This window comes from Micropterus salmoides, unplaced genomic scaffold (genome assembly GCF_014851395.1).
Source record: "Micropterus salmoides isolate LMB-PRFRI ecotype aquatic unplaced genomic scaffold, ASM1485139v1 Ms_hic_scaffold_14, whole genome shotgun sequence".
NCBI lineage: Eukaryota > Metazoa > Chordata > Actinopteri > Centrarchiformes > Centrarchidae > Micropterus > Micropterus salmoides.
The window spans coordinates 28433829-28458123 of NW_024040485.1; the positions used below are offsets into that span (position 1 = coordinate 28433829).

General features: G+C 40.2%; 1 protein-coding gene across 1 annotated transcript in view; it reads right to left on the minus strand.

Moving 5' to 3' along the window:
- Positions 1 to 24051, minus strand: part of pappa2 (pappalysin 2) — a 71584-nt gene extending 47533 nt beyond the window's left edge. The window contains exons 1-9 of the mRNA XM_038718850.1: positions 21979 to 24051; positions 17331 to 17563; positions 16626 to 16853; positions 15844 to 16442; positions 8428 to 8576; positions 5721 to 5860; positions 5236 to 5389; positions 4106 to 4298; positions 2789 to 2922 (exon numbers count right to left, since the gene is read on the minus strand). Coding sequence (XP_038574778.1) covers positions 2789 to 2922; positions 4106 to 4298; positions 5236 to 5389; positions 5721 to 5860; positions 8428 to 8576; positions 15844 to 16442; positions 16626 to 16853; positions 17331 to 17563; positions 21979 to 22939 — 2791 coding nt within the window. The 5' untranslated portion in view covers positions 22940 to 24051. The remainder of the gene's footprint in view (positions 1 to 2788; positions 2923 to 4105; positions 4299 to 5235; positions 5390 to 5720; positions 5861 to 8427; positions 8577 to 15843; positions 16443 to 16625; positions 16854 to 17330; positions 17564 to 21978) is intronic.
- Between the last annotated feature and the right edge of the window lie 244 nt (positions 24052 to 24295).

The following is a 24295-nucleotide window of genomic DNA, read 5'->3' on the forward strand; positions in this document are numbered from 1 at the left end:
TTATCTACAAAAATAGCAGTTTTCTCTTTATCAGTTAATGTTTATGACACACAGTTCTATGTGCCATATAATAATAAAATATAATGAGCAAGGACAACACTTTTCACATGGTGAAGTACAAGAAATGTAAATCTTCACAACCTTTACAAATAATATGTTTCCTGTAAACTGTATACAGTATAACAGTACTGTATAAAACAAAAAGTGTGCATACGTGAACACTTCCTGTATATCCTCTTTTGGCCCTGAAGCAAATATGCACTATATAAATATAAATTCTGCATTGTTATCACATTTTTTATTCTTGTCCAGATGTTTTCTTTATGCTATTATATTATTTTTATATTCGTATAACTAGTGGTTTATATAATTTCTGTACATATTTGAAGTTAAGTGTAAGCATTGTCAATTTTTGTTATGTTTAATGCTTCGTTAAACAATATGGTCAATATCTTTGTTGTTCATTCTTTCTCTATACTACTACATATATTATTATTTCTGCTCTGCAGCCACAACTCTTATACTCCACAAGTATTGTACATTTCCATCTTCATCCATCAGTCGGCTTAGAAAGGGATATTGGATTTTCATTCACCTGCACGGGTATGGACTTTTCTACCCCCCATCATTAATTGCGGTAAAATAAACAACACGATGCACCTACTTTAAATGTTCTCATTTAATATATTAAACCACTTTAATGCTTAATGCAGCTTAAAATACTTTAATCCTTCTCAACAGGAGTTCAGGCTCATGAAGCTGTTTGGTGTTTTCCCTCCGCCTGAAAATTTAAACCATTCAAGATTGTGGCATAGGCATTAGTTTGAGGAGATGTAAAATGACAATTTTGCTAGCCAGTGTTTTGCCATTAAATATATGTTTTGTGTTGCCAGCTGTGATATCCACATTGAATTAGTCCAATTTCCCCTCTCCCTTTCCCTGCTGAAGGCGATATTGCCCATCTCCGTTGGCTGACAAAGTGACCCTGTGCATCATCATCTTTAGAAGTGGGAAAGAGTGAAAAGGGAGCCAAGGAAGCCAGCAGACTGGCTGTCTCCTCAGCTGTGTGCATACCACTGTTTAGAGTAAGACTGTAATTGACTCTTTATCATCATTATGATCCCACAGCGAAAGAGAGGGAGCCGTAATCCCCCCTGTTCCTCATTGCCGCTTGTTTTCAAAGCATAAATTCCAGCATAGGATTTCCACATATTTGGATAGAGTTTCCACTGAAGAGAAGGAAAGCGTTACTGTGTTCAGACAGTATGTCATTCTTTTTTTCTGTATAACTCTTTCTTTCTCTTTGCTTCCTTGTGTTCATTTTTTCTTTCTTGATTCTTTCCCTTGTAGGGTACATGTCATGATAGCATCTAGAAGATAGAAGACATCTGCCAAGGCCATTTAGTCCAGTCTTCTATGATGTGCAAATCTGCAAGAGCGACCGCTATATATGTGTGGACATATTTCCAAAACTAATAAAATTACAGGCGTTAAAATATGGTTGTGCCTACCTGAAACCTCATCATCTCAGCTGTGCATTTATTATGTATTTCATGAAGATAAAAGATTGCTTATTTATCAACTGCATTTGTTTTTAGAGTGATGCTGTTGTGTTTTGTTGTTGTTGTGTAGATGCGGTACAGCATTCATTTTAATTACGCATGCACGACAAATTCAATTAATTTCGCCCTAGATACAAGTGTTACAAGTGACCTATCTCACAATGTTAACAAAATTAAAAATAATTTGTGTATCCGCCCAGTGATTCGGATCTGCTCCAAAATGTAATGGAGTCTCTCTTGGCTCATGCTAAATTAAAATCGGGTCAGTTGTTTTTCCGTTATCCTGCTGACAGACAAACAAACAAACGGCACTGAAAACATAACTTCCTTGGCGGGGTTAATAACAAGGACCATGTGCTTACAAAGTACAGTGCTACAATCTACACTTTTTTGGCTTTTTTGTTTATGACGGCGTTTCAATGTTTGAACAGCATCCAAACATTACCCAGAGTAGACGCTTTGCCTAATAATCCTTGTTCTCGCTTTGGCTAAAACAAGACAGAGACAGAGAGAGGTCTGTAGTGAGGGCAATTATCATTTAATGATTTTCTGCTTTTTCCTCTTCCAGGAGCCATTAGCCTTGCACGCACCTGAAATTTACAGGGAAGAGATGTGTATGTGTGTGGGGGTGTGTGTGTGTGTGTGTGTGTGTGTGGGTGTGTGTGTGTGTTTCGAGGGGAGGGGGTTGTGGAAACAAGAGGAGAACTCAAGGACACAAACTCAGACCTGAAACCGCTACTCACTGTCAATAACTGTTGACAGAGAAGAGTGTAGCGGGAGAACTAAACTTAGTCAACGCTCAGTTTTAGGAGGAAGAAAAATTTGCCTCCTTACTACTACTGATTTTCAGTTCAACTTGGCCATTATTTATTTAAATAAAATAAATTTATTTAAATAAATTCCCATAGTAGAAACCTATTTAACCTATTTTGACCAAGGAATTAATCACTAAAAAAACACTGTCATGGTGAAAAAGTGTGAAAAATTGTGTCGCAGCTTTACATGTAGCTCCAACAATCTCTCTTATTCAGTTCTGTTAATATTGACACTGATTTGAGAAAGGGGTGCATTTAGAAGGGGACTATATATGTTGTAACAAGTAAAAGGTTAGTATTCTGAAAAACTAGTCTTATTTTTGTTAGTAAAAATATATAAATATTCATCATTCTTTTAGACGCACATATGCAACACACGCACACACACACACACAGTGATTTCTGACTGACCAACTGCCTCTTCAGGTGTCCAGTAGCCTGACGTGTCACAGATGCGAGGTGAGGTAGCCTCGTGGGCGTACTGGTGGAAAACACTGTCTTTCTCACAGTCTCCACAGTCGACACCGGGCACATGGACGGAGGAGCTGGCGGGAAAAGGAAACACAGTTCCTGATTATGAAATACACACTCTGTGTTTCGTTTGTCACAACAAGGTAAATATGTCTCTATTAAGACCAGATCTACAGTAATGTTGGACAAACTTGCTTTGCTTTTCAGTCTAGATGCACAAAGCAAGGAAGCTGACAAAGTCCAAGAACACGGGCAGACACACAGGAAAAGTCTATAGAAACCAGTTGCAGTTGGTAGTCAAAAGATGACCTTCAATTTGATCAGGAGTTTATTTGAGGCTACAGTCCCAACAGTACCTGAATACATTACAATGGTGAACCATGTCTATATCATTTCAAACACTCCAAATTAGGCCAAGAAATGCAGCCGTCTTTGTCCAAAAGTTTTAGGTACAACCAGGTGTTTATGTTGAGAATCCCGTAATCCATCATTGCACACCTGTCGGTTGTTTTTTGTTAAGGTAATGTTTAAACTCATTAAGTCAGTAAGTATTACGTGACCATTTTTCATTGTTCATGTGGTCATCATGTACTGATAAATACAAAACACAAACAGGACCAATTAAAAAGATACTGGAGGGTATAGCCAGGCAATAACTCCACTCACTGCTCTCGTTAGCAGCCTGAATATGTTTTTAATCACCAGGCGTTATACGTCATAATTTATATAGTAAAGTCTGCCCACAAATCTTTAACTTTACATGTTGACAAGGAACCACTTAATGCGACATTGTCTCAGCAGACTCAGGTCTAGCCTGGCTTCATTTGGAAAAGCAGTGCATATGTGGCAACATGTACCTTGTCATTCATTTGTCTGCTTGCATCAGGGTAAAGAGACAAACATGCAACACATTGCTGGTAATGTTGTCACGCATGTCAAGTGCATTAATTAATCATTAATTAAGCACTGCGTGTCTGATTGATGCTATAAATGCCATTTATCCCCATCTTGTCATTACTAAAGCAGTCATAGGACCAGGTGAACATATTTTTGATCTTTTGGGTTCATATGGGTTTTTAAAATCTTTAAATGTATTTGAGCAGTTTAGTTATGCATTCTTTCTCCATAGTTAGGGTCAAGATTGTGGGAAAATTACCTTTTAAACAAGGAGACAAGTGCAGACAACAGGACTAATCTCAAGCTGGTGTTTTCCTTTATCCCATAAATAATTAAGAGTAAGAACCCATGCAACTGTACCTCTGATAAAGTGGTCCTCTTATAGGTGGCAGCCAATAGATAGAAACAGAATCCGGCTTATGGCCTGTCACAATGGGGGCCAGAGGGATAGGGGCAGGCTGCCAATCCGTCAGCCACTTCTGGTAGACCAAGTCAAGATAACAGTGCATCCGGGCCACTTGGTTGGGAGTGAAATGGTTGGTGCAGTTGTCATCTGATGTGGTGCAATGAAAAGAAAAAGCCCAGTTAATTATCATGGCTGAGGTTTAAACACTCCATCTACCTTCAAATCGAATCCCATGGTTGGAAATAATTCAGTTTACTGCAAACATCTGACGACAGGAGGTGAGATAACACCCAGTGAACCCAACAGCAATGTGTTCTTAATGAACATTTTCAGATTGCATGAATCTAAATATGGGTATATCAGGCAGCTTTCAGGACTTACAGAATTATTTTGAATAAAAATGACTAAAACAGTCACACCATTCTGCTATAAAGATACAGTGACACACAGGTCACGTGGTGAACATCGTGCATGTTGTCATTCAGATGCGAAAATAAGGCATTCCCTCATTGATCTGATTTAAAGCATGATAACACCGAATAGTAAACACACTGACCTCTGAAATATTTAAATTTACACATTGTGAGAAAAAAAATCATACTATTATTAATGTTATTATTTATGGAAAGCACATTATAAATGCTGAAATTAGCTCAAATTAGCCACATAAAACAAATTTTAAAAGTAATGTAAACTATTTGTATGTACATGTAGCGTAAGCCTTGCTTGTGTGGCTGTGTATTAGAAATGTCAGGAGGTAGATTACTTTTTCAGAAGTACCTCTGCCCCTTTTTAAAATTAACAACTTGCGGATTAATGACTAATGACCGGCTGTTGTAACCATGTGTTTGTATTCCCGCTGTCTTACTCACAAAAACTCTTTTTTTAATTATGCAGTAGGATGTTACACAGTATGTCTTTTTTAATGCCCTCTATCATCTCTATTTGAATAATGCACAGTAGATATTCTACAAGGCTAAGTAATTGACTTGTCCAGTAGGTCATTCGTTCTTTTCAACATGTCTCACAATATGTCTGCTGTTAATTACAAGTAAGCAAAGTAAAGAATGTTTCCTCACTGCACCTGTGTAACTCATGTAATTGCTATAAGGTGTGTCCTGGTATGTGGTGACTCCACAGGTATCATTGACCGCTCCGGGATCGTGGCAGGCTTTAGATTTGGGTGTCGGTGCCGTGTCAGCGCACAGATCTCCTGTCTCCATGGATGGGGTGGTCTCCTGCAAGTGCACATGACAGAGCTACTGGAAGAGAAGAAGGAAGACAGGCTCTTCCCAGGTAGGCATGTCTACACTTCACAGACAGCAGAAGAAGAAGTACACAGACCTCCTCTTATTCTTTTCTTAACATAAATATTTTAAAGATTTAAAAATATCAAAATATTCATGTAAAATACATTGCAAGCATAGACTTAATGGTTGAAGAAATACACTCATAAAGTATATTGTATGATGCACAACAATAAACATTAATACATTTTTTCATCAGAAACCTTGTGACACAAAAAGTTGCATTAAGTATCATTACAAGGGAAAGATTTAACAGTCCCACCTGACATGGGTCATCACAGGAGTCCCGCTCGCTCACCCCCTTGAAGACATGGTACAGTCCCAAGATGTGGCCCATCTCATGGATCATGGTGTTGTGGTGGCCCATGGTACCAAAGTAGGATGGGTTCAGCACCATGCCACCTGAGGGCAAAATATAAACAGTATGTGTCATGTAATTTTACTATCTAGATTGTTATCTTTTGATAAGACAGTGAGTCAAGGTAAATATATTTGTGCTCTCTTTCAAGACTGTAACACCTCATTCCACCACTTTGACAAGATTTAAATGACTAAACTTTCCTTCAACAGGTGATTGTTTAGTGACCTTTGGCAAGACAATAAATAACAGGAAACCGCTAGATTCAGCTGCTGTTCTGTATGTAAAAAAAATGAAACCGTGTTCAGATCTATTACCCAGGTAAAATAGTTTTTTGATAAGATTTTAGAAGCACCCATCAAAACAACTGCGCTACCAGTTTTGTGTTTGTTCATGTCTAGTTTTACTCTCTGCTACGACAGAAAGCTGGCATTTCCAAAAGAGCAACAGACCATGTTAGTAAAAACTGTGACATTTAAAACCAGTTAGAAATTAAGTAAAACTTTAGGACAAAAAACAGATTGATATGGGCCATTTTTGCTTGCTTTGAATATATGAGAATGCTTTGCAAAAACTGTTTATTTTTACCATTTTGGCCCACTTTCCCAATTAAATAACACATAATATAAATAATATAAAAATGTCATTCAACTCATTGAATTATTACTAGCTAACTACTAGACTACATGAGCGTGCAGAATGTAAGCAAAGTGTAAATGGCAGGCTGGATGCAGACAGAAAGATCATAATTAGAGAACAGAAGGAAAATCAAGTCTGCCATCTGATCACGAATCCTTCATAGAACGTGGAAAAGTTGCTTTCTATATAAATTTTTTTAGCGGGCCGACAAAAGGACTGAATGTATTGGAAAAGTACCATCTCTACGTGTCCATAAACACACTCAATTACTTTTCTAATAATGCAGATAATTCTATAAGTCTGACTGTGTACTAATATGCTGAAAGCTCTTCTTCAGTGTTTGATGTCGATCTGGATGCAGGATTGTTTTCAATGGTTTCTTAATGTATTTTTGCCCATGTACATCCTTTTTTATTTTAAATGTAGATTCATTTGTGGATTTAATTAAACAAATTTAATTACAAAATGAAAGACTAAAATGTATTAAAATACAAATCATCATCAGTGATTCAAAGACAGCAATTTTAAAATCAGCTACGGTTTTGGGGCTATGGTGAATTCTTCCTAAAAAGGCCTTAAAGTGGAGATGCAGATTCTGCAGCATGCTGATAATCGTAGAATCATGGACAGACATTACAGTTATTGGTTTTCTAATTAGAAACAGTGTGTTCATTGGTGAAGACATTGAACAATGAAGACATTAAATACAAAGACACTAAACAACAGGGCCTCCGGAGACGAGTTGTCATCCACTAACTTGTTTTTAAAGAGGGACAGATGCTGAGCAACTGAAACAAATGTCATGTGGGAGACATTTAGTCGTCAACTAACTTAAACAGATTAATTCAAAAGTGACTATGACTGGTCGTGTCAAAGTAAAGTTCCCTATTTGAATCATCATCATTTGAATCACTTATATTTTAAATGTTGACTGCATGGAAATTCAATTCAAAAAACAAATGGCAGAAAGGTCTGTTTAATGTGAATGCATCCATTTTTAATAATCAATGGTGTCTTATTCCAATTATCTGCTAAATGCTGGTCCATCCATCCATCCATCCATCCATCGTCAACCGCTTATCCTGCGTACAGGGTCGTGGGGCAAAATGCTGGTGCAAATATAAACTTTTATGCAGTTGTTGTTTTTTGATTTTGCTGTCTGAGCACTTTGGCACAATCTCATGCTAATGTTTTAGATATAAATGACAGCTGAAATAATTTGTGACAGCTAATTTGATGTCTATATTGTAGACATAAAACTTAACTCTTGCTTTGAAGGCGACAGCTAACAATTATTTTCATTGAATCAATCTGTTATGATTTGAATTACGGCATTATCAATTGAGTTGTGTTGTTAAAGCTACAGAGTATTATTGTTGATGATAAAGGCAGAGAAGAGGAGAAGCAGAAGTATGTCTTTGAACTTCTATTTCCTCTGCTCTTAATTAGGATGTGCCACCACCTCCAGCGCTCCTCTAAAAAAGCATTAAGTCTATGAAGTAGCAGCAGCATTTCACACGGACATGTGGATTCTGTGTCTCCTACTTTTCAGTCCATGCACTACTTTGTACCAGCACAAGAAGAAAAAAAGTGCATAAATAAATAAAGAACAGCTGGCAAGTGGGCATGGGTGGCAACAATGGTACAGAGCCCACACTGCCCTTTGTTTGTTTGGTTGCTGTTGGGTTGATTAGCCTGTTCCAGTGGAAAGGGGCCTAATGATTGGAAGCGGAAAGAGGCAATGTGCCGGGAATCTCTGCCAGCTCCAATTGCAAAGGATGGAGGGGCAATGGAAGAGATGGAGGGATGAATAAAAGGAAAAATAGAGAAACAGGATAAAAGAAAGAAGAAAAACAAAACTGGTAAAGGGGAGAGAAGAAAAAGGAAGAAACCTAAGAAAATTGGGAATAAAGATGCAGCAACAGACATGGAGAGATGGCATTTATATATATTTAAGAGTAACTTGACTTACCTTGGTGGGTAAGAGCCTCTTTTGCCCATGGCCAGGTTGCAGCTCCTGCCAGCTCTTCACGGACTGAGTTGCTGGCAAAGAAAACATTGAGTGCGTCAGTGCCGCTCAGGTGCAGCTCCTCCTTTAACTCTTTCACACTCATATAGGCCCTGAAGAAAAGGAAAAAGAGAAAACATGAAAATATTACCACATTAATATAATCATTATAAGTTGTAGTAAATGTAAAGGTCTGGTAGACCTTACAGTTAAAACTGAATTTGAATGTAATTTATAAATTATCTATGCCATTAGCATTCATGAAAGTAAACTGAGCTAAAAAAGTGAATCCAAAATCATACGTTGCACATTGCAAGAGTACATCCTTGTAGAAGCTCTGAACTTTGAGTAATATTGAACCTACTCTTTTGAGCTAAACACAACTATTTTCCTTGTTTCCTTGGTAAATGAAGATAGTGGGCTAACTGGAAAGCCAGAACTTGCAGAGCAGATGAATATGTGGTTACTGTTATGGTGTGTTTAGACGCAAAGATGCAAATTCACTCTGGGCGTCACAAATACATAAAGAACTGAAAATGTTTCAAATACATTCTGTGGACGCTGTGTTGCAAAAGTCTTTACCGTACAGAGAGAGAACAAAAAAAAAAAGAAGTAACTTGCCAATAATTAGCAGGGGAAAACAAGCTACAAACAAACCTCTAATATTACTGGATGCAAAGACGTTAACTGTGTGTATCTGTGTGCATGCACTTCCTTCTATCTGCTTTATGTACAGGGTAATATCAACGCTGCTAAGTCTTCCACTGGTGCATTAGTATTGAGTCAAATCAGCAATACATTTTGTTTGTGAAGTCTTGTTTTCCTTTTCTTCTTGCACAGGCAAAGCTTTGGATTTCAGTGTGTTTTGATGGTTATAACGTAATGGATAATTGTTTCATGTTGTATTTCTCAAGCAGGGAGTTAAGGTTTTATGTGATTGAAGTTCAGCTGAGGGGCTGTTAAAATTATATAAAGACATGCTTTAATCTTTACCTACATCACTATGTACATTTCTTAAAAAGAAGTTAAGGGTTATGGTTTCGATTAAGCTCAGCTGTAGGGATACATTTAGTAACATTACTTAATCATGCTTTAATCTTAAAAGGTTTAAAGTGCTCATTTTCTTTCCATCAGTGATATAATTTATATAATTTCTCATTAAAAATACTCTTTAGCTTTGGCTCAGTGCTGCTTATATTGTTCCAAGAGCCTGGAGGATAGACAGGTGAGCTTTTGACCGTAACATCTCAGCTTTCAGCTGGGAAAAATATAGATGGATGAAATAAGAAAGCAGTAATCCCTATCCTCCCATACACTACTGTGAGAGTACCATTAAGTGAGGCACTTCACCAGCAAATTGGTCCAAAGGTGTTGCTCAGCAGCCAAGAGCCCTGCATGTGTGTAATCCTCCCCCTAATGCAATCCCTCCCTGAGTGCATGTGTTGCACTGTAAATAAGAATGTGTTTTCTCAGGCACTTTGCCTGACTAAATGAGGTTTAAGATTTAAGATGCTTAAGGGAAACCCTCCTCTCACTACATAACTGAAGCTGAGTTCAGCCGAGGCTGCATGCAGTATCCCATCACCTTAGGCTGCGCAATTACAAGTGACAGAAAGTTGACCACTAAAGAGTTGACTCTTCAACTTCTGAGACTCAGAGGATGCCTCAATGGAAGCCTAATGCCAACCTGGCAATAAATAAATGACTCTACATGATTGAAGTGAAAACCATGGTTATGAATTAACAAAATTACCATTTGTGGGCAAGTTCACTGTGTGAATCAACAGCAGAGTCAGCACTAGCACTGTCACCATATAAAACTGTAGATGTGTGTCTACTTTAAATATTATTGTTGACAAGTTAGCTACTTTGAACCTTCAAGAATCAGAAGACACACACCAACGGCAGTGAAACACAAAATATATTTTACTGAGCACCTCACTTGCTTTTGTACAATGTTACGTGCTGAAATAAAGTAAATACGCAGCAACTTCTATCCAAACAGTTGATCTACAGGTCTTGATGAATACAGTGCTAGGAGAAGACACCAGCACTCAGGTAATGTATTAAAAGTTACTTTCATTGCATGAGCACAGAGTGCTTCAGTGCAGGAGCCAGCACATACCGAGAACCACTCACCCACAACAAAGTAGTTGCGTTGCATGCAACCGAGTTTTAAATTTGGAGAGCCGGGTCAACGCCAAACCAACAGAACAGCACCTGTCCAATTCTAGCTTAGCAACCGTAACTAGGCATGGCAGGCCTGTCAAGCTTTCTCAGTAACTTCAAGCAGTGTGCATTGGGCTGTAGTGAGTGTAGTAAGAGTGATACTCTGTATCTAAAGAGTTTGGTGGACGGTCATTGTTTTTGCCTTTTCACAACCAAAAACATAAAACCAAAATTAAAGGTATGGATTGAACATTGTGGTCTGTCAGTAACCTAACCTAGCATTACTTCGACACCCAAGGAGCATTTCATACTACATTATTTTGTGGGGTCACAGATCTTCTTTGTAAAAAAGAATAAAGAAAGCCTTGTTCATGATAGCTGATGCACAGTATTTCCTCACTGTGAGGAAGCCGATCCTAGCCGTTATCAGCATTAACAGTAACGTTAGCTCACTATCGTATTCAGGGAATTTTACACTCTAGCAAGCTACTTTCCTATGTCTCTGAGCTTTTATCCCCCTATGAGCCTGGGACACAGACTAAGACCCTCTGATAGAGCATTGCTAGCCATTCCTAGACCTAGGCAAAAAACCAAAGGAGACAGGGCCTTAGCTGTCAGGGCCCCCACACTCTGGAACAATCTACCAGAGTCTGTCCCCAGTTTTATTTTACTTCTTAAGACACATTTTTATTTTAAGAAAATGCTTTTACTGTGTGATGTTTATTTTTCCTTTATTTGTATATGGCCTTGTTTATGTTTCATATATTGCTGTAAACTCATGTATAATGGGAATTGATGGAAAGCATTTTGTTAACTGTATTGAAAAGTGTTAAAGTGCTAAAGTGTTAAGAGCTATTTTTTTTTCTTATTATTATTATATTCATATGTACAGTGTATGTTCATATCATATTTAATACCTTTTAACTGTGTTCATGTTTGAAAGCGATCAAATCAGCTGGCAAAATCAGTAGGATCTGAGAAGCTGCTTTTGGCTTTTGTTTGAAATCAAAGACCCGTTATTTCAAAAATGAGTAAGGCCTGTGATGATAATTGTACCACTGCTATCCTTGTAAACTGAATATGTGCCATCCCAACAGAAAGCTAGACAGGCATAACGACAGTAACTAAGGGAGTGGGGTTTAGAGAAGGGTCAGTTATAATATTTTGGCCTTGCAAGTGGACATGCTGTGGCACACGCTCACTAGCATAGAAAGCATAAGGCTGGAAACATCGGTGGATCACATGTGAGACAGAATCAACAATCTCATTCAGATGTAGAGCTGCTTTCACTGTTCTGGGAAACACTGCCTGCTATGTTTTTATTACTGAATAAAACATGACCACAATAAAATTTGACCAGAATAAAACTTGAGATCCACGTGCACGTAAAGCATCATGGTTGGAAAAGGACTGTTCTTCCAGGGGAGTTACCTGGCACGCTTTGCACACAAGTGCACTGTCCAGGATGTATTAACCAAAAAACGCTAGCCAATGTGTCTCAGCATTAATGGACATGATGTCCCCCACCACCCCATCACTCCCTCTCCACCCTTGCCTCTCTCTCTCTCTGTTCGTATTTCCCCTTCCCACTCCCTTTTCTTTATTGTAATGCCAGAATCTCCAGTGTACCTGGCCATTGCTCTAGAACTGGCTCTCAACAACAAATTTGTGTCGTGACAGCAGCTGGCTGAAAAACCCTCTGGTCCTGGATTGGCCAGCAGCAGCTGCACACATATAGGGTCGCACAATCTGAATACCTGGCCAAGAGCTCAAGAGCTTGGGGGGAGGGGGATATCAAAAACCCAGATCCCAAACATAAAAAAGTTCTGTGCTCCACAAATGCCAGAAAAATGTCATCCTCACATTAATTCTCTGAGCAAGTTGCAAGTTGGGATCCAGGGACACACGTACACACATGCATGCCAGCATGTCGAAGCACTCACACACATAAGCAATTTCAACAAGCTGGGGTCAGGACCTTTCCAGAAGACCTACACTTGTGTTAGTCCTCTGTGTCCAGTTTTTACGACACTCTGGTCTCCTGTGTATTGGCTGTTCATGTTGTTTTTAGTGGAGGGTCAGGGGCTTTATAGACAGGAACTCTGGCGGGCGTTACATCATTGGGTAGAAGTGCGCACATACTGTGACTTTTGAGTTTTACTTTCAGAATCCGAACAGCAGAGGCCTTATTTATGAACGTCTCTCATTCAAAAAAAATTCTGCACAAAACCAGATCAAATCCAGAGCCGTGATTTGAAAAAGCATGTTCATATCAACACCAAGACATTACATTGATCTCTCCAATTCACTCTGATATACCACACTAAAACAGATTCCAATTATCAGGTAAATATGGTGGATATCATTTGGGAGATGCTTTGCAATAACCATCAAATGAAATCTAAAATAAATCACTGAGCATTTTATATAATTGAGGCCAAAGGACCAGTCCCCTGTTTGTGCAAAACAACAGAGCAGAGGGCTGTCTGCTGTCCAACTTTTTCATTAGTGTCCATCTCCTCTCTGCGGGGTAGAGAACTCAAACTGAGAAGAGGGAACATCTGACCATAACAACTACCAAACCATATTTTTTCCTGTCTGCCTCACAGTGTCCACCCCATCAAGCTCTTCGACAGGGCAACATAAATTAACATTTACTCATGAAACACTTAAAGAACCTCCTGCATATGGCCAAGCAATGAGACCACACACATGCAAGCCAAGTTTAAAAAAAAAAAAAAGCTTTTACCTAACTTTACCTGCGTCTTCCAGGGAGAGTCAACCAAGCACCATGTTCTTTTTTAGCAACAGCCTGTTTCATATTCACACAGCTGCACAAATTCACACCCGAGATCTGCACAGTACACAGTCTCCTACTGTTGGAGCTGTCCAGTTCACCTTGTCTTTGTGTGTTGGCCACACACACAAACCATGTGTCGTGTTAAGTGCCTTGCTCAAGGGCACCTTATTTTCAAAGGAAAGTGAAGAAGCAACAAACTCTGGAAAATGTAGTTAAATCAGTAGAAACACTTACATTGGCACCAGGTTCTAATTGGTCAGTATGAAAATATCAATAACCTTCTGTAACTTATTTTATCATGTATTCACTTAACACTATTTTCATCCTGTTAAATAAACGTTTCCCCTGTCTGTCCTTTAATCATAGTCCATCATTCATAGTATGTTGTATGCCTTCTCATACCCTTTTTTATGCTTGTTACCACAGTGTTTCCTTCAGTTTCTTTTGTTTGCTAATAATAAACACAATTTGAAACTAGAGGAATCAGGTGTTTGTCTTTAATAAAATGCCAAAGTCATTGTGCTTTGTGATTTTGAATCAACCGTTTACCATTTACCATTCATTTTGTTTCTGACCTAGACTATAACTTCATATTTTACATTATATTATTCTTTTATTCCAAAAGAAGCCATACATATGTATGGTGTCAATGATTACTTTAATACATAGTGCACTTTTTTATTAAGCTGGCTTTTAATCTGAATAAGTGTTAAATCATAGAGAGATATGAAGATGGAAATTTTGTATCTTTGCTTTAGTTATATGGTTGGGACTTGGAACGAGGAGTTGTAATAACAGATATTGTAAATTGCTAAAGGGAGGTTCATTTGACCGAAATATAAATGGAAAAAATAGCTATTCTTCTGATTTATAAAAAACATTAATACATCCCCGTGTTAAGCCGTCACACTGCCTATTCCAGACATCAAGCGCTAAATCTATCACTTTAAAAAATAGCTGCAGTTCACATGTTTCCCAGTGGCCCAGTGTAAAGCTTGTGGTTTATATTTGGATTAAGGATCAGGTCTTTAAGAACCTGGGCCGACGACTTCATGGCGAGACTTCATGCAAGCTATTTGGAACTCTGCATGAGCCTGTCTGTCAGACCAAATGGAAGGCCGCGGGCTGCCGCTCGAGTTGTTTAGTAAAAATAAGTGTGTACTTTGGCCTCTTAACCCACCATCCCTGCTTCTCAGAGCTCTCTCTAAAACCACTGGGGAAAGTGAGAGTACCAATTTGTACACGGAGCATGTTGAGCTGTTTGCTACACAGCCCTGCAGAAGCACTGCAGCGTGTTAAGGCAGATATTCACCTCATGGGGAGAAATAGTCTTATTAGTGGCCATTTATGCTCAGAGACTTCTTGCCTCTGGAAAAACATGTTGTCCTCACTGAATGAAATATTTATCCCCCTGGTGCTTTCTCTACTGTGTCTCTCCTACCATGTAGCATTTTATATTTTCCTCCTGTCTTAATATAAATCGATCAGGATATCCACTATACACTATATATTTAATAAAATGTTGTGACTAGCAACAACCTTCTAGTGAAAGCAATTTACTAAAATAATAATGTGTCTTTTTCATTCATGTTTTAATTTCACTATTGACACTGCAATATATAATATAATAATAACTACAATTTGGATGACCATAAATTACCATAAATCTCAAATAGAGGATTAAGTCCCTTATTTATTGTTTTTAGTGTCTTTGAGTATCCTGAAAACGTGTTGTTATTATTACTTATCTCAAGTGGAAAGTAAACTAGGCCTTTGTTTCTAATTTACCCTCTCATAAATGCAACTTAACTTTTATTATCCATGTTGCCATTTTTTGAGATCACAGTTAAGCTACAGTACTGCTACTGAAACCCAACACTTCCTGCACATGTGCCACATTAAAAGTCTTCCATTGGCTCCATCTTCATTCACAGTATCTTAACAGCAAGAGAGCAAGAGCACAATTGTCCACTTATATCTTGATGTTGAATTTCAAAGAGAACTTATTCTATTAATAATTATATAACTATACTAATGATCTTTTAACTCCCCCTGCTCTTTCATTCATTCCTATTTGTGAGACGTCTCTTGTTTTTTTATGACCTACTCTGTCTGGAGTGTTTTGTCAGGGTGATTGTTATTTGGGATGCTTTATCTGTGCGCTCTCCCTCATGCCTCACATGCAGAACAGTTTTACACCTACTCTGCTCTTTGCTGGACTGTTATAGTTCGTAACAACTGACTCCGTTTCTCACAGCAGTAGGTTTTCAGATTCATTTCGTCAAGGTCAACATCAGGTATTGTACTGTCTCCATGCCGTCTCTGGGCTGGCCCCCCTTTTGCTCTGGTCCAGCCAAATATAGAAACTCAGAACAGCCGAGTGGTGAGAATGACATGACTTTTAACCTCACCTGTCAGGGGACTCAGGATCGAAGCAGGTCTTGAGGACGTCAGTGACCTCTGGGTCGCAGCAGTCTCCATCATCGTAGTCATAGTGTATACTGTTGCACTCCATGTTACAAACTCCATCCTGTCTCTTCCAGTTGTAGCAGGGCCCCAGTCTCAGGCAGTCCCCTCCATCATGGCCTGTCCTTGGGTGGTCGCACTCAGGGTCACACTGGCGGTTCCCAATTTTCCCAATCCGACAGTTGCTTAGGATAAACCGCTGTTGGAGGCTGGAGTTTCTGACGTTGTGCACGCTCACATCAAGGGTGATGTTGTAAGGTTGGAAGGCCTCTGTCAGAGCCCGGTGCTGGAGCTGGATCTGGGCCTGTGACACGGTGGGGTTTTTACCATCGTCATCCGAGAGGTTGACAATACGGTAGCGGATTCGCTTTGGGGTACGGAGCTGCCAGTTACTGTTGTAGCCAAAGATGATGTCGGTGTTGTCGCAGGGTGTCAAGCCACAAGGTGGTGGCAGGAACGAGGAGACAATTTCTTGTTCAGGGACAGGAGTGGTGATGATGGTTGGATGGAGGCCAACTCTGTATGGAGTCCATAGCTGTTCCACCTCAAAGTTAGAAGCAAAATCCAACAATATTTCAATCAACTTTTATACTTTTTCCAATCCAATTTCAATTTATAACAATTAAACAAGTAATGCTGCTAATCAATACTTTATAATTAGCCTAATATAATGACTGCTAAAACAACTAATTTGCAGACACTGTAGAAATTAAATATAGCCGGTTACATTGGTGAAGTCAGCCCACATCGCCAAGAGTGGCTCGCTTTTGTCAATTTGAAGCGGTCGCTTCAGCAGGTCCTCATGAGAGCGGGCATATGCCCACAAGACCACACCCCCTATATGGCCCCTGAAGCTGTGTCCTTGATCTGATTGGTTTGTGCCGAGGAAGAGGGTTCTGCACGTCTTCATGAAGGCACTATAGAGATTACCGGACTGGAGACTGCTCTCTCCCACCTGAGAGGAAAAGAAAGGGAGAAATGACAGCCAAGAAGAGAGGAGGGGCAGAAACAAATGTCCTTCCCTTTTTATTGTGTTATGAACATAATAAATGCTTGATGGTCTAATTTGATTAAGTCTCCCAAGTGTTAGAGCTGCTCATAATGAAGCAATGTCACCTGAGAAGAAACTCTCCATGTGGTTGTCACCAAAATTAAGGCATATTACATATTCACTCATTTTCCGAAATGATCTGATTGGCTGACACTATCATAGCCAGTACATTGATCAGATGTCCTGTCCTTTGTCAAAAGACAAAAAAAAATCCAACTTCTTGTATGTGAAATTTATTTTTCAAACACTAGATATCTAACCCAAAAATTTTATTTAAAAAAAACTAGTAACTGGAACTTCAGTTGGGATTGCTTTTTCAGAGGACTGTTACTGTTTTTCAGTGATCAACAAGTTGAAAGTGAAGACCACAAAACCACACACCTTAGCTCCATCAACATACAGGGTCATGTTGTGGCCATTGTAAGTGGCCATCAGGTGAGTCCAGGCATTGGCTCGGTACCGCTGGTGACTATACACAGTGGTGGATTTTAGAGCTCGGTCTGTGCGAAGCGTGAAGTAGAACCGTGCGTCTTTGGCTCTGCCAGGTTCCACAGTACGGATGCCTACCGACCAGCCCTTCTCACTCAGTGAATGGGAGCAGTTGTCAAATACACCTATGGCAAAAGGGAAATAGGGGAAAGATTTGGAAAGAATACTGGTGGAAAAAACATACAATATTCTCAGCAAATGCCCTCATGAAAATGAATAAATAAACACACAAACAGGCAATGTTTCCAAGTGATTGCAGTCCTGTGGACAAAGACCAACAGGGAGAGAGAGCGGGCAGAGAGAGGTGGAGAAACACAGAAAGGGAGAGAAAGACAGAAGAGAGTATAGACAGAGCCAGAGACAGCGGGAGGGAACAGAAAGGGGAAGAAGGACGGAGGTATTTCCCTCAGCCAAGGCAAGGCCCTGATGTTTCCATCTGCTGTTGCAACAGACACACACAGATCCACATATGCTCCCCAGATGTCTTACACTGGGACAGGGAAGGGTCAGGGAACCCCTTCACCCTCCTTAACACCATATGTGTGTGCGCATGTGTATACGCTTACATGCATATGTGTGTAAAGTGGGCAGTTGTAGCAAAATATCCCCAAGGAGGTGAGCCAGTTTGATGGTTAAGCATTTAATTCAATTTAAGAAAGCAGCGGTTAGGAAGCTGTGGCTTTGCCAAGTGAACATGATAACACTGTACTACCAAATGTAAACAATACATTAGTATCAATCTATACATAACTACAGTAACACGTGAAATGCTAAACATACTATATATTGTACTTCATCCTCAATAAATCAACTCATACGTCTGATGACAAAACGTCACCCTTTACATTTACTGCATTAGCAAATCTGTATCACAAGGTCATTTCCGGGGAAATCTGCTAGATTGCTCTACAGCGTACGTTATGCTGTAGGTACATTATTTAACGGCACACAACAGGAGGACGTTGTTTGAGTCAAACTTGAATTGAACTAGAGTTTTCAGTGTCTCGTGCAACAGCAGACGGTCATGGTGGAAAAGTACTGCCAAAGAAATGACAACATTTTGTTTGCACTGGTTTATGGGAAATGTGGTCTTGGTGCTGTGAGACATAGGAGCTACCACACACATTATCCAAGGTTACCATTCATCTCCGCCGTGGTCTAACCTGTTAACCATAATTACAATATTGAATTCAATTAAGTACTGATGTTTTAAAGCTGCATTTGTTTGGGCCACTTGGGGGCAGCTGAATTAGCGCGAAAACACAACATTGACACAATATCACCTTCTAAAGTTGTTATGGTGAATATGTAAGCAAACAATTAGGTATTTACACAGCAGACACGCAGCAGCATTAGCATTCACTTGGCGTCATGTTTCTGGCAATGTAAGTCCAATATTCACTTTCCTTTTAACTCCACCAACTCCTGAGGGAATTATCTGGCTCTTTAGCAGCTAACTGCTCCACTACGTTCACCACCTAGTTGCTCATTTTGTTTCTCTGCTATTTCATGCTGGGCAGGTAGCTTACAGTAACAGAGCTTCTTTGCTCAAAAGACTGTCCGCTGCATTTGGAAACAAGGTTGATGAGAGGGGTGAGAGTAAACCAAAATAGCTAAGTTGTGGGCCATAAACCAAATCAGTGAGCTAAAAGATGCTAAAATGCTATGTAGAGCTGAGGAGAAGTGCAGAGTTGGGTGATAATATGAGTCACTATGAGGGACGAGGTGCTCTACAGTTAACAAGGAAGGCAGTCAGAGAATTAACTTTTTTACTTTTTTATCTCCTATATTTGAAAATTAAATCCTGTTTTTAGACCCAAGCCATTATTATCTCAGCATGTGTGGCCCTCTTTTAACCTGTTTTAAACATGCTATTTTAACCTTGTACAGTATTGTGTGCTTACCATTACCAGTATATTGTCCAATATTGGTCATTATTATCAGCCAGTACTTTAACCCATGAGTATTCCCACAAATGTTGTTAAAATGCCATAATAATGCAGCACCTAAGAAAATGTAGAATAAGTGCAGTGTCAGTGGCAGCGTACCCTCAACTCTAAATATTCACATATTAAACACATAAGTCAAATAACAATAAAGGATGAAATGCACAAACAACTAGATTTATAAGATCATCACTGACCATTAAAAGTCCAACCAATGTCAATATCATGTCTAGCAGAAACAATAGGAGTTTGTTTTTCACCGTATTTGTCAGATTCCTTCAGGACACTACAAAGAGAAAGGCCTATGCCACAAAATGCCGCCCTCACATAAGGAAGCAATGAGGGGGAAAAAGTTGAGTAATGGAGTCGGATCTTTGATCAGAGTAAATGTGAGTGGACGTAACAGTTTGTGGTCTCTCTCACTATCTGGACAGCTGTGGTGCTGCACCATAGCGTTCTTATCCTCTTCAATTTGTTTGATGTATGAGTTGTTCAGTCAAATGTGCAGTTTTTTCAAATGTAACCTCCTTGATACTGGCTTGTTGGGAAAAAAATGATCTTCATCTTCATGTGAACAGTCTGGTTAAAAGAAGGCTTCATAAGATCAGCGTGTCTGCAGTCCCCGCTTAGAATCAATGGAAACAGTGAAGCTAAGTATGAGAAAGGAGCTAAATGAAACACACCCTGGGAATTTTAATAATGTGTATAATAAATGAGTGAATTATTCACTATAGATTATCGTGAAAATGATCAGCTTAGCCTCAGAACTTGTTTAACAGAATCACCAGTATTTATGTAGCGTTTTTGTATACAACAAAATAAAGAACAGGCATTAAACATCACCATTATCCTTAATAATGGAATAATAATAATGAGTGTCTTCATCATGACCATCTTTCAAACATTACTTTGGCCATTGTGATCAACCATTATCATCATGACTACCAGCCATCAATGTGCTTACCCTTTTCATAATAATCACATTCATCATCACTCCACTATGATTATCGTACAACATTGTCATCAAAACATTATCACGTTATCTTTATCAGTAACATTATCCCATCATACTCCTTATAATTGCATATTATTGTCAGTATTATTATCCCATTATAGTCATTATAATTATTAGTATTGTCAGCAGGGGTGGAACCCGAAGCCAAAAAATGCAATGGTCAAGAGGTAGGGTTAGTTAGGTTAGGGGATCGAGCCACAAGGGCATGCGTTTTTGTTGTTGTGGTAATTATGGTTTTGGCTTTAACTTGTTCATTTGAGCGTTTGGTTGTAAAGAATGTATGTATAAATAATTAGGCTTAAATTTGAGGAAAAACCTAAATGCCACTCATTGCCGTTCATGCCTAGTAAATGGAAATGGTCACTGAAAGATTATAACAACGTGAGTCATAAACTGGGGCAAAACACACACACAAAATCTCCATACTAAAGCCTCGGTTTACCATTTTATTTCTTATGCTGACACAATTTGGCAAACAAACAAGCCTTAATCCAAGTTCTACAAAAGTGGTATTCTAGTGGTATTTACAGAGAATAAGTTATCATCCCCAGGTGCGCAGGGGAGGTACTAACTTATATAACCACAGTGAATAGTGTTTTTTGGAGTGCATATATGGACATGCCATTTTATTAACATCCCTTAGATTTTTTATAATTGTGACCAAGACAGCACTAGACATAGCACTACTCGGAAGCGCACCTGTCTTGCATTTGATATACCAGCTCTATGCCATCTTGCTGACCATTGTGACAATTTCTCATTATGGATTCATGAGAGAGGAAAATGTCCATCACAATTTCCCAGAGCTCAATGCATCTTCCTGTTCTTTGTTCTGTCCACCATACAGTCCAAAACGCAAACATATTTTATTTACAATCAAATAAATCCATCATATAAAATTAAGTAAACCCTCACATTTGAGAAGCTGGCACAAGAGATTTTCATCATTTTGCCTGATAAATACCTTGAATGATTAATTAATTATATTACTTTTATGTCAATCAATTCAAATCCTCTAACTATTTCAGCACTAAATGTCATTAGAACAATGTCATCATGTATTGCTGTATCTCTTTCTTGGAAATTTACCAAGTGAATTTCACACAGCACAAGAGAGTGCTGTTTAAAGGGCAAACTCACATGATGTTAGGGATATAGTGTAGCTGTCACAGGCTATTTGCAACAACCATAAGCCTTGTGTATCAAAGTGAAATCTAGGCTACTTAAACAGAGTGGGAGAGAACAAGTAATAGCAGGCAAGAAGAAAGAAGAATTCGGAGACTGACCCGCCTTAATGCAATTCAAGAGACTGACTGATGCTGGATAGACATGACAAGAAGAAGGATGATAAAATAAATTTATGACACATAAATACACCAACAGAAGAAGAAGTCTACAGTAGAGTTTGAGACCAGTAAGTTGGGTCAGTGCTTGACAAAAATGAATGTATTACCCTACTACTGCAATGTGGCATCTAACACCAACTTAGTGTGTGGCCAGGAGGGGAAGTTTTGTGAAATGCCAGCGATGGGTATTCCTTATACATGAGTGATGCAGACATTGATCAGTTTTCACCCACCTGCTATGACTGCGGGGTTGCTCTGTCCTCCCTCAGGCTTCACCCAAAGCTCCAGGCTGAACTTCGCCCTCGGTAGCTCCACCCCTGCAGCCGGCTTCACCTTCAGCTGCTCCCGACGCCCGCTGAAGTACAGGGCTGTCATCCAGGAAAGGGGCACCCTAGGCAGGGGGCTCCCCCAGGGAGAGGAGCTGCTCACCGGCGCATCCGCCTCCTCCACCTCCCCGGAGTAGTCCTCGCTACCGTCCTCCAGGGTCCCGGTCGACTGCTGGTCTCCTTCCTGCTTAAGCCCGTAGAGGACTTGAAGTCCCCCGGAATCCGTTGAGCTGTCTGGGAAAACTTTCTCCCGACTAGAGTTGCCCTCGTCCTCGTAAGGAATCGTCCCGCCCAGGTTGCGAGTGAACCTGGAGCGGGAGCCGCGTGGGGACCGCGCGTGGTCCGAGGAGGAGACGGTCTGGCGGGCATCTTTATGCAAAGACGTCCCGTCCAGCTGTGTGACATAGTTTGTGTCTCTACCGTCATTTGTGGAGCGTTTCTCATAGGACCGTGCAGGGGATGTAACATATTGGTCCCCCGCTCCCACTACCACATTGTCTGTGTCGCCCCCGCTTCCCTTATCCTCCCCGGCCGGAGCGACCCGGTGCGCCCCGGTGTCGAACCTGCACCCTCCTGCACAAACCGCAGCAGCGCTCTTGGCAGTGGACAGCTCTCTCCGGCTCGTGTGCGTCCTCGGACGGGCCGCTGGAGGGCGGTGTTGGGACGGGGAAAGGGAGCGGGGTTGCCGCCGGGACTTCCAGACGCCGGAGACGGTGCAGGGTTCACCTGCTAGCCTGGAGAGCTCACCGTCTGCCCGCCGGGCCATGGCGCGTTTGTGCCGGCTGAGTGTGTCGGAGCGAACCGGGCTGAGCAGCAACGTGTTTGTGATGAGGACGAGGAAGATAGCCAATAGTCTGATTAACAACATTTTCTCAGGTTAGAGAAGGTATTTGGCGCGGTTTTGATGAAGATAAAGGGGAGGGGGGGTTGGCTTTTAAAAGTCTGCCTCTGGTTTCCAGGTCAGCAGCAGGAGCTCTTATACCAGATTTATTTGCGAACATTTATCCAGAAATAAAGAAATGGTGGTTTTGGCTGCCTGGTTTGGAATTTAAAATTCACCTATTGATAAACTAATCTGGAGGGCAACCTAATCAAGTGCACTCCAAAGGGATCAAACTGATAAAGAGGATGCCATTCAAAGGTTTCCACATAAACTCATTGCATATTGAGGTTAGTATCGGCTATATTTAGGATTGATTTTGAATAAAGGAGACGTTTTGCACTCTTGAATCACAGAAAGCAACCAGATCTACAGCTGAGTTCATCCAAAATCCTTTCTTGGCGCAGCTGCAGCTGCACACTCCTGCACTTTGCGCGAACCTTTAGAGGCGACGTTTTGCCTCCTTTCCATTCATATAACCTGTAAAACTGCCTCTGGCACTTGTTTCTGTTTACAGGTTTAAAAACTTCAACTAGCCTATTTCCGTCTGCGTTTCAGTAAGCCCATGAGGGAAAGAAAGACTTTTTAAACGTCACCAGGCTGATTTCAAATTTGAAAAAAAAAAAAATAAATCATTACTGAGGAAAATGTTGATGAAGTGTCCTTTGTTTTTGTTTTTTGAAAAAAAAAATTATTTGCATGAATAAATCAGGTGAAATCCGATTATTTCACTCCTAAGTGACTTTGCACAAAGCCTTTAATTTATTTTTACCTGACCATTGCGGCATCATTTAGTGCGTCCTGTTCCAAAATACAGCTGCAAGGTGGAATCAGAGTAATAATAAAGAAAAATACAAAGTCACTCCAGAGGCAAATTGAAGTGCAGTGCAAAGTGCCAGCCCTATATAATAGCTATCGTATGCGTTGAGCAGAAGCTTTCCTGTGATTTCTGAGAGAGGATAAAAATATTAGTCCGTTAAATCATGGTTCGCGTCTGCGCGTCAGCTCGTCTTGGTTTTGTTGTGCGTCTGTGTGCGCTTCAGAGAGTGACTTGCTGCTCCTCTGCACCGGTCCATGCAGTAGTAATATCCTCCTCCATTCACTCCTCTCTCTCTCTCTCTCTCTCTCTCACTCTCTCTCTCTCATTCTCTCCAGAAGATTTTCTTTTCAGGGAGCCCCTGTCCGCCCTGACATCACCGGTAGGAGAAGTGTGGTGGAGGTGGTGGGAGGTGGGGGGCGTCCTTCCCTTGCCTCACACTCGTGTTTTACAAGGGAAATCCTCTTCTCTCCTCATTGCCTGCCCAGTCCTCTGCTGTGCATCCCTCTGATGCAGAGATGCAACAG